The 9,600-nt window shown below is 52.7% G+C and overlaps 1 protein-coding gene across 1 annotated transcript; it reads right to left on the bottom strand.

Annotated features, from left to right (window-relative positions):
• Positions 1 to 1,357: 1,357 nt before the first annotated feature.
• Positions 1,358 to 9,135, bottom strand: LOC111638547 (acetylcholine receptor subunit alpha-like 1). Its single transcript, XM_023384275.1, has 6 exons — positions 8,822 to 9,135; positions 4,642 to 4,686; positions 4,447 to 4,556; positions 3,924 to 4,104; positions 2,341 to 3,147; positions 1,358 to 1,969 (listed from the first exon to the last, which is right to left on the bottom strand). The coding sequence occupies exons 1-6, from the start codon at positions 9,005 to 9,007 to the stop codon at positions 1,784 to 1,786; spliced, it is 1,515 nt and encodes a 504-aa protein (XP_023240043.1). The 5' UTR covers positions 9,008 to 9,135; the 3' UTR covers positions 1,358 to 1,783.
• Between the last annotated feature and the right edge of the window lie 465 nt (positions 9,136 to 9,600).

Here is a 9,600-nt window from a genome sequence, read left to right on the forward strand (position 1 = left end):
CATACTACTCATTTACAACAGAGTAATTATAAGACATACTGTACAAAATAAATACAGTACTTTTTTGACAATGCTGGAGGCTTTTGAGGGGGGTGGAGGATTGGGAGAAGGTGATAAAAACAATGGTCTTAACAATAATTAAACTGCAAAACACAAAAAATTGCTCGAGCTAAACTTAACAGGAGGTGGGTTTTAGGGATAAAACCCCACAGTATTTCTTCTTTCCCCACAGTATTTCGAAGAATACCCATGCCAAATTTGGTGAGGATACATTGAACATTGAACCCTTTACCTAATAAACATACCTAAATACTTGGGGTGGGCTTTAGGTGTGGTTAGGGGTACACACATACATATCTTGACTTCCTCAGGTGCCATCACGATGCCCTTTATTATGATGTTTTGCGTTGTTTTTCACGAAAATAGTAATTCTTTTAATATTGACCTCCCGTTAACGTCACTGATTTCACCCCTCTACCTATACCAATAGGTAGATTTCCCGGGATCGGAGATGGTCACGTGAGCTATTGACGTATCAAGTCATTTCTTTTCGCGGTTTTCTCTGTTCTATACGTGTGATTACTACTTCTTCGTTTTCCGGATCACTCGCGCGCTTATGGGGGTTTCTTCCGGTTTCCACCCCCCCAGTACCGATTTCGTTCGGCGTTGCCCCGCTTCCTTCCTCCAATTAATATCAATCGTCTTTATAATTAAACGAAATAATTAATTAAAATAAGCTCCGTTCGGAATAATTAACGATCTTGGCGTTAATATTGGCCGAGGGTCACCCCGTTACTCCGTCTAATTACCGTTTTTCTTCAGCCATTTTTCTCCGGACTCCACCTCCGACGTAATAGGGAAGCGGGCGGGGGACGTTCCGTTTAATTCCCCCTTTTCGTAATTAACCGGAAGTTCCCGAAACACCGAACGCAAAAAGCGATATTTTTAAGGAACCGCCGGATTCTGAGCGTTTCCCCGTCGTGTTACACTCGAGTTTTCGTTCTCCACCCCCCCCGTTAAAACGCGACGGAGGAATAAGAAGGATTTTCTCGGTCCTCTCCCAAAGCTATCCGATAAATTGTCCGACTGAACGTAATTCCGGAGTATTTTCGACGGGTTTCCGGTCCCTTAACCGAAAGGGAGACGGGGGACTTCCGGTAAGATTTCTCCCCGCTTCCTCCTTCCTCCACGCTTCTCTTCCGAGTGAATGGCTCCTGGCCTTTGACCTCGGGGTGGCGTAGCACGATAAGTTATCGTCCGACCCGTAATTAACCGGACCGAACTTTGACCTCAAGAACTAAGACGCACGCGGGAAAGAAAACAACCACCTTCTTTAGGAAGAAAGCTTTTTATTTCCATCGGCGCGGCCCCGGGAACGACACCCGGCGCTCTGCCCCTTCCGGGCGCCGCCCGGCACCGCCTTCTCCTCTTCCTCCTCCTGCCAAAGCACGCGCGGTCGGCGGGGCCCCGGTGGGGCCCCCTTCCATCCGGCCCAAGCTAGCTCTAGATCCGCCGGTGCGGCGGCTACTTATTGCGAATCGAATGGAAGACTTAGCGTCGGAAGCGGGCCGCGCGACAGTCGGCCGCCCCGTCGCTCTCCCCCCGTCCGGAGCCGCGACAAGAAAAAGAAACAAAATAAAAAGAGATAGAAGAGCGGCCCTTGCCGGGGGCGGAGCCCTCTTCGCCCGCCGCCGACGAAATTCTAACTAACCCGAGCGGGGGGGGGGCGCCGGGCCCGACGAATAGAGAAAGAGCCGAGGGCGAGGAGACCGTCTTCCCCCTCCTACGTGCCGTGGTCCAGTCGCGATCGCATGCGAGAGAAGATGACGTCGATGGGCTGCTGCTTGTCCTCGAAGAAGGCAGGAGCTTGAAGGATGATGCCAGCCGACCCTACCAGACAGGCGACGCTGAAGATCCACAGGAACAGGCGATCCAGCACCATGGCCACGAACTGCCAGTCGTCCAGAATCTGTCCGAGACAAATCCCCGTTAAGGTCCTCATCCACAAAAAAGAAATAGGCGCGGGGGGGAGGAATTACGTAGGGTGGTCGCGTGGCTGGCACCGGGCCAAACTTCGATCGAAATCGCGTCGTTCGTTAACTCCGATTCCACCCCCCCGATAAGGGGAGGAATCGGAATGGTACAGAAGAACGGTCCACCCCCTTTTGTCCTTAAAGATTTACTTCTTTTGCTCGAAGTTTCCCTCTCGAATCTCGCCCGTGGGGGGGGGAGGGGGGAGTGAATCTGGTTACCTCCCGACGCGACAGGAGTGCCAGCGGAACCGGAAGTAAATCTGCCGAAATTACTACGCGAGAAATTAGGAAGTTAAAGGGATCTCACCTCGGAAAACGAGTCGAGGTTCTCCTTGTGCTGGGCCACGAATCTGACGTTCATCACCGCCCTCTCCATGTCGGGGCAGGGCCTGGCGTCCGACGTGCCGGGCCCCACGTCGTGATCCAACATCTCGGAAACGGCGTAGACGGTGCCGTGGTAGGAACACTCCACTTCCAGCATCCCGGGTTTGACGTTGAGGGCTTCGGGCATCTCTACCGATTCCAGGATCTGTCCCTCTCCCTTCTTCTCCGAAGGTTCGTCGGAGGAGGGTCTGTTCATCCTCAAAACTCGAGGCAGAACTTCTAAGAACACTTTGCGAACCCACGGCGCCATTTTGTGCGTGGACGGCGATCGAAAATTGACGTTGAGGACCACTATTGTAACGAAGACGGACAGAGACACTAGAAACATGGTGAAGAGGAGATACTTTCCCAGAAGGGGAACGGTCAGGGAGGTAGGGGGAATGATCTCTGACAGGAGGAGGAAGAATACCACCAGGGATAGCATGATGGAGATGCTGAGGGATACTTTTTCGCCACTGTCAGAGGGGAGATAGAAGACCACCACCGAAAGGAGAGAGATGCCCACGCAAGGGATGATGAGGTTGACGGTGTAGAAGAGGGTCTTACGCTTAATGGTAATGTTGAAGGTGATGTCGGGGTAGGGTTCTTCGCAGCAGCTGTAGAACTTCTCTTTCCTCTTGGCGGGGACGGCCATGATGTCCCATTCCACGTTCAGGTTGAACTCTCTCAGATCTATTCCGATGTCAATTTCGGGAGATCCTTCCATTTGGTGTTTATGTTTCAGGTCCACCTGCGCGAGTCATAAAGAATTTTTATTACCTTCCGCTCCGCCCTGACTTCCGGTAGTGTAGCCGGCCGGCCTTTCTCCCGCTTCCGGTTTGTTTCGGTGGACTTTTCCGAGGGATCTTTGACCCTCGACCGGGGAAGCGCGCGCGCGGTCGGAACTTCCGGTAAAAATCACAATATGACGGTGCGGCTTTTTGGAAGCGGGCCAAATCGCTCGTTTGGGCGGCGGCTCGTCTTCCCGGTCCGCGGGTTGGATGGTTAATCGAATTTCTCGGTCGCCCCCCCGGATGAGGGGGGCGACCGAGAAGGAAGTAAGGAAGGAAGTAGATTCGATTGGACGATGGGGCCCGTTTCCAAATGGGAGTTTTGGAGAGTCTCTTCCTCTCTCTTTTCCGCCGCGCGCGCAGAATTTATATAATAAGAGTGTCCTTAATAGGAGGGAAATCGTTTAATTCTTTAAAAATTCTCATTTAATCGACAGACGCGAAGGTTCCCACTCTGATTTTTTTTAACAATTACTTCGTCTTAAACGGTCGTCAAGTTAATTAAATGGTTTGGCGAAGAGGGGCGCCGATTGGGGTAAAACCACCCCCTTGCGGTAATTTCCCCTCATCACCTGCCCCTTTTCTCGTCTATCCAATTCTCGGACGAGATCTGAGGAACGGGAAGGGGGGAAAAAGTCGCGTGGCACCAAACCGGAAACTCTTCACCTCTCTTCCGGAAGTTCTCGGCACCGTCGGGTGCCGAGAACTTCCGGAAGAGAGGTGAAGAGGGACTCACCGTGTATCCGTCGTAGGTCCAAGATCCGAACTTCATGAAGCAGGTCTGTTGATCGAAGGGGAAGTACTCCACGTCGATCTCGCACGAGCTCTTGTAGGTGGCCGGAGGCTTCCACAGGACCACTCCGTCCCAGTGCAGGATGGCCTTGGTCATGATGGTCACCTCGTAGTTTCCGTCGGCGCTGCGAATCCAGCGTAATCGTCACTTCCGGTTCCGGGGTGCGGGACGGATCCGCGGGCGGATTCGGGGTTGCCGTCCTCCGAGCCTGGGGGGGGAAGGGTAGGAAAGACCGGAGAACGAGAAACACGCCCTCGTCGTACCCTTCTCGACTACTCTCCGTCGCGTACGCGCGCGCCGCGCGGGTAACCCCACCTTCCCTCCGGCCCTTTACGCTTCCCCCACCTTTCTGCTTCCGGTTCCGATTCGTGCGTCACTCGTAACGCAATTGCCAGCGCGCGCAGGACGGTCGAGCCCACCCATAGATCCGTCTCCGCTCCGTCCGATAGAAACGAAGGGTTCTCACTTGTTGTAGAGAACGATGTCGGGTAGCCAGATCTGTTCCGCCGGCACGTGCAGCTTGGACACCCCTCCGTACTCGTCGGGATCCCAACGAAGTTTGTAGTCGTTCCATTCCTGCAATCGTCCGGGCGTTAGTTCCTCCCTCCCTCTCAAAGAAGAAGCACGGGAGGAAGCGGAGAGGAAGGAGGAAAAAGCTTACCTGTTCGACCCAGACGTTGGTGGTCATGATCTGATTCTTCAAGTTCTGTAAAAAGAGGGAAGATGAGTGTTCCGGTAAGCTGACTTTCCGTAAGGCTTCCCCCAAAAGTGGAGGGGGAGGAAGAGAATATCCTTATAAAAGGCCATCTTTAAGAGAAATTTACTTCGTCTCTGTTGTTTTTTGGATAGAGGGAATCCTCCGCCACGGTCCGACGATCGAGTAGGAGGGGAGGGGAGAGAGAGAAAAGAGTCACTGGTTTGCACGCGCGAGATAGAAGCTTACCCCCGAGTAATTAGGAGCAGGAGGGAGGAGGAATCGATAGGTTTCGAAGCCGAATTACCCGGCGAATAGGGAAGAAGGAAAGCTCTCTTCGTCAGTCGCTCGTTCTTCTTTTTCTCCCTCCCCCTGACGCCTAATTAAGTTTTAAAGAGAAATCCCGATCGGTTTTATTTAATTAAGCGCGTGCTTGAATTTAAAAAAAACACCCCGGAATTTCCGATTAATAGAAATTCGAATGGTGAGAGGGAGCGCATCCTCCCTCCATTCGGACTGGGAAAATCGTGGGAAAAAGCGCGGAAGAACACTAAAACCCCCTCGTTCCGTTTTTCTGTAGGCCCACCACGTGACCGAATCTAACGCGCGAGAATACCGTTCGATACGGTATCGGCCGCTTCCAGATAAGGCCTTATCGGGAAGTCCTCCTCCTCCTCCTCCTCTCCCACACTAACGATGCTTTTCGTCGTCACTACTCGGGACCACACCCACTCGATCCGCATTCGGAAAGGGGAGAAAGAGGGGGAAGGAAGCTCGAGGGGGGAAGCCGATTTCATAAATCCATCGAACCCTTCTGGAAAAGGCGATTAGGAGGATCGGTAATGGATCTAACTTTTTTCCGGTTTAGCACGTGGCGAAGGGGAGGAGATTGGAGGCGTTCGATCCGAAAATCGATTTTCTTTCCCCCCCCGATCGATCCCCGATTGCTCCTTCCGTTTAAATTAAATAACTTTTTATCGCACCGGCCGGAAGAAGTAACGTTTATTCGCCTGGTCGTTTGTCGCCCGATTTTCCTCTTAAAGACCGTTTCACACGGTTGCAGCACGCTCGGGCATTGCGTTACCATAACAACAAGTGTTATCGGAAGGGAAATTCACGTGCCGTTTAGTGTTATTTCTACGTGGTCACAAAGAAACGACGCCCACCGATCGGTATGTAATGTCATAGAAAGTAGTAGGCCTTTGATTCGGTACTTTTGACAGGTCACACACGTTCGTCGCTTTTATATTGGATTAAAAGAGACTTCAGTTAAGTTTAAACCACGTGCCGAAGCGTATATATACGCTTTGGCACGCGCACACACCATACAAAGTGTTGGTATTCTACGTCACAGGACTTGTTGCATTGTATGCGGCGAATCCTCCAACGAAGGCGATGCGTGTGTATAGAGGGGATTAGTATAACATAAGGCAGCTTTTACATTAATTTAGGGTGTTAAGAGGATGCGTATACTTTCCAAAGATCCCCTAGATTGAAAGAAAACCCCTACTTTCCAAAGATCCCCTAGATTGAAAGAGTACACCAACTTACCAATTGTTCTACAGTTGTTTTACCTCCAACTAGATACGAAACGAACTTGAAACTTGGCGGAACGAATGAAACGACATTTTCCGCCAAGTCCTTTCATACCGGAAACCGGGCAATTTACTTCCGGACCACCCGGAAAGAAAAGTAACAAACGGAGGCCTCTCCGTCTTTCCGTCGCCGCAGTGGGTGGAGAAGCGACGACGCGCGCGAATACGAAGGGCTCGACGCGGAAACCGTCGAAAAAAGCCTGCGGAAAAAGAAAAGGAAGATTTCCTTTGACGTAATGAAGAACGGAAACCGCTCTTGAAGGAAAAAAAATCTAATTCGGTGTCTTCTTCCGCTCGGAAGGCGAGGAAGAAAAAAAAAAAAGTTAATCGATAGGTACGGTACGCGTCGCCCGCTTCGAGCGTTGCGCCGCGCCACTACGTAAGGGACGGTTCTGAGGAGATCGAACGAAAGTTTCGGGGGGGGAGAGAAAAGAAGCGAACTCCCGATTAACCGGTATTAAAGCACGTTTTACCGGAGGAAACAAGAGCGCAAAATCCCTATTTATCCGGAAGTGATCGCGAAAACTTGAGAGCGCGAGCGATTGAAAAGACCCGGTGTGTTGTATCCAGTGAGAAAGTCTGTCGAAAATAAACAGATTCACGAGAAAATTGATTTCCGAGATACTTTAATCTCAACTTTATAGAACACTTCGCTCATCCGGAAGGAAAGTAATGCAACTCGTGACGTAAATTCGGTATTATAACGTTCAATTAATATTAACCTAACGTTTAGACCTGTAATACGACCATTCCCTGACACTTTTCCACCCGAAAATGCAGCCATTTTCGATTTGTTTTTGTTCAAAAACACAAGAAATACGGCCACGTCTCTTCCGTACGAGAGATTTAATATAATTGAAACAAACTAATTGTTTCTGTTCTATTTTCTATTAAAGTCGTTAACTAATTATTAGAAGAGAATACGTAAACATCCCTCTCACTCGAACCAAGTAACACTAGGATGATTTTTCGAGTGGGAGGGCCCCCCGGATAAACTTTCTGTAGGCAACTGCCTCACGTTTAAGTGTTAGACATTCAGAGAAAGCTGGAAAATTCCTGTTTCATCCTCTCCGGTGAAAGAGGGAAGGCCCTTTTCTCCATCCTCCTTCAGTGTCTTCTCTTACCCCTTCCTAATAAAAGCTTTTCGGTAGTAAACGAAACACGCGGAAGAACGAAATAATCCATAATTTGGGCCATTCTGGATACTTTCCATAAAGGCCCCTTTTCTTTGAAACCGCTCTGTATATTATTCACGTTTTTTTGGACAGGAGAAGAGGCCAACAACAAATTTGCATTTTTTCGCTGTTTCCGCTGGATGAATACTAAGAAGGCCTTCTAATCTCGGATCCTCGCGAGGCCCGACGCGTATGGGCATAAAACTTCCGGGAGTTGCGGGCCCTAATTCCCTCCCGAGTGTCGCGGAGCGGCGGGACGACGACGCCCGTCCCGCCGTCGGAAAACGTCGACTCTCGAGTCTAGCCCTTTGACGGAATCCGCAAATTTTACCGCGAAAGAGTCTTCCATCCGTCGTCTTACAGTACCTTTTCCCTCGAGGAGTTTTGCGCCCTAATTTACTTTATTCCCTCCACATTTTTTAATCTATTTTCTCTAGCGATTAAGGAACTGAAGTCTTTTCCATTCTAATTTATACTTCTGTCTCCCCCTTTTCGTCCTCCGTATCTTTCGTCCTTGTCCCTCTTCCCTTAACCACGCTCCCTCTCGACGTCCGGGTGTCTTTCCTCGGGGGGGGAGGGGAAGTGCGCGTGACCGACCATAAAGGTATTTGTCCTCCTCGTCGTCGCCCCTTTTCGGTTAACGACCGAGGGGAGGCGCTCCGGCCGGGGGCGAAAAACTATACGAGGATGTCACCCTCGACCATTTTAACGGAGGGCGCCTTCCTACAGTCGACCTCACGGAGAGGGAGTTCTCCTGGATTCGAGTCTTCCCGGCGATCCGGTCGACACGCAACGTACACCCCCAGGGCCCCAGAACACGAGGCGGTATCTCTTCCGGGGCGATTCGCCCGTATCCGCCCCCTGCGCTTTCGAATCCCTTCCGCCTCGCCCCACGTAAGTTCTTCGGAAGACGGAGCGTGCGGGAGACCGCGCGTGGGAAGCGAGCGCCCACGCCGAACTCGATTCCGACGACCGGGGAAGAAGAACTCCGTGGGAAAATGATCCGAACCTTTACCGGAAAGAAGCACGCGCCTTCCCCCTTCTTTCTCTCTTCCGGATCCGTCCCGATCCGGGCGAGAAACGGAAAGGCCCGACGCCGTAACGCGCGCGCGCCCAACATCCACTCCAGGCGCGGCGAGTTCCGACGTCGAAAGGGGGTTGACGAGAGGATCTCCCCTGTCGGAATCCCGCTCTAGCCGAGAAAATGCCAGGCGCGGAAGGGATTTTTTCGGACCTCCGACGCGTCGCCGGTCGGGACGGCCGGCGCGAGTCAGCCGGCGAAGAGAGACGGCCTCCTCCCCCTTCCCTCCCCCGAACGGAGAGACGAAGAGGAGGGGCCGGAGGGCCCGCGGGAGAAGGGGAGACGAAAGAACTCACCACGTCGATGAGCTGCGAGAGTTTGAGGCTCATCTTGACCGTCAGCCTGTCCGAGTTGTTGCCCACCGGCCGGATGAGGGAGTTGTAGCCGTTGATCAGGTCGTCGTACAGACGCTCGGTGTCGGCGCTGCCCCCGGTCCCGCCGATCCAGGCTACCAGAAGCACGAGCGGCACCCGGGAAGCCATGGCCTCTTCTAATCGGCGGACATCGGCGCTCGGTCCCGGCCCGTTCCGGGCGCCACCGCGGCGATCGATGGCGCCGATGGCGGCGCGCGCGCCTCGACACTAGCGCCGGAGAGGCGGGCGGCGGACGAAACGCGAAGCGGCCGGTGGGCCCCCGGGCCCTTCTGGACGGCGGGGGGGTCGACGAGAGAAGGGAAGACGACGGCCGTCGGCGGACGCCGCCCGCCCTCTGTCGTCGCCGTCGGTAATTATGGCGGATTCTGCGCCGTCCCTCCTCGACGGAGAGAAAAGTCGACGACCGCGGTCGGAAAGTCGGTCGACGGACGACGGAGGAGAACGATTTATCCCTTTGGGCGGGATTTTTTTATATCAGAAGGGATCAAAGGGAGGAGGGGAAGAGGTTTCTAGTCCCTCCGTCCCTTTACCTCGCTGCCTAGACGGGAAAATTACGGGGTCCGGAGGTTGAAGAAGCTGCCTGACCGCGCCGTCGTCCGTGTTAAGTCCAGGAGGAAGTGACGTAACGGAGGCTCGAGAGTTCGGGGGGTTAAATTCTTCCTGTTTTCGAATTATTCGTCTCCGGTGTGTTTCGTTAAGTG

This window comes from Centruroides sculpturatus, unplaced genomic scaffold (assembly GCF_000671375.1).
Source record: "Centruroides sculpturatus isolate CEXI.00-Female unplaced genomic scaffold, Cexi_2.0 scaffold1194, whole genome shotgun sequence".
In the NCBI taxonomy this organism is placed as follows: Eukaryota; Metazoa; Arthropoda; class Arachnida; order Scorpiones; family Buthidae; genus Centruroides; species Centruroides sculpturatus.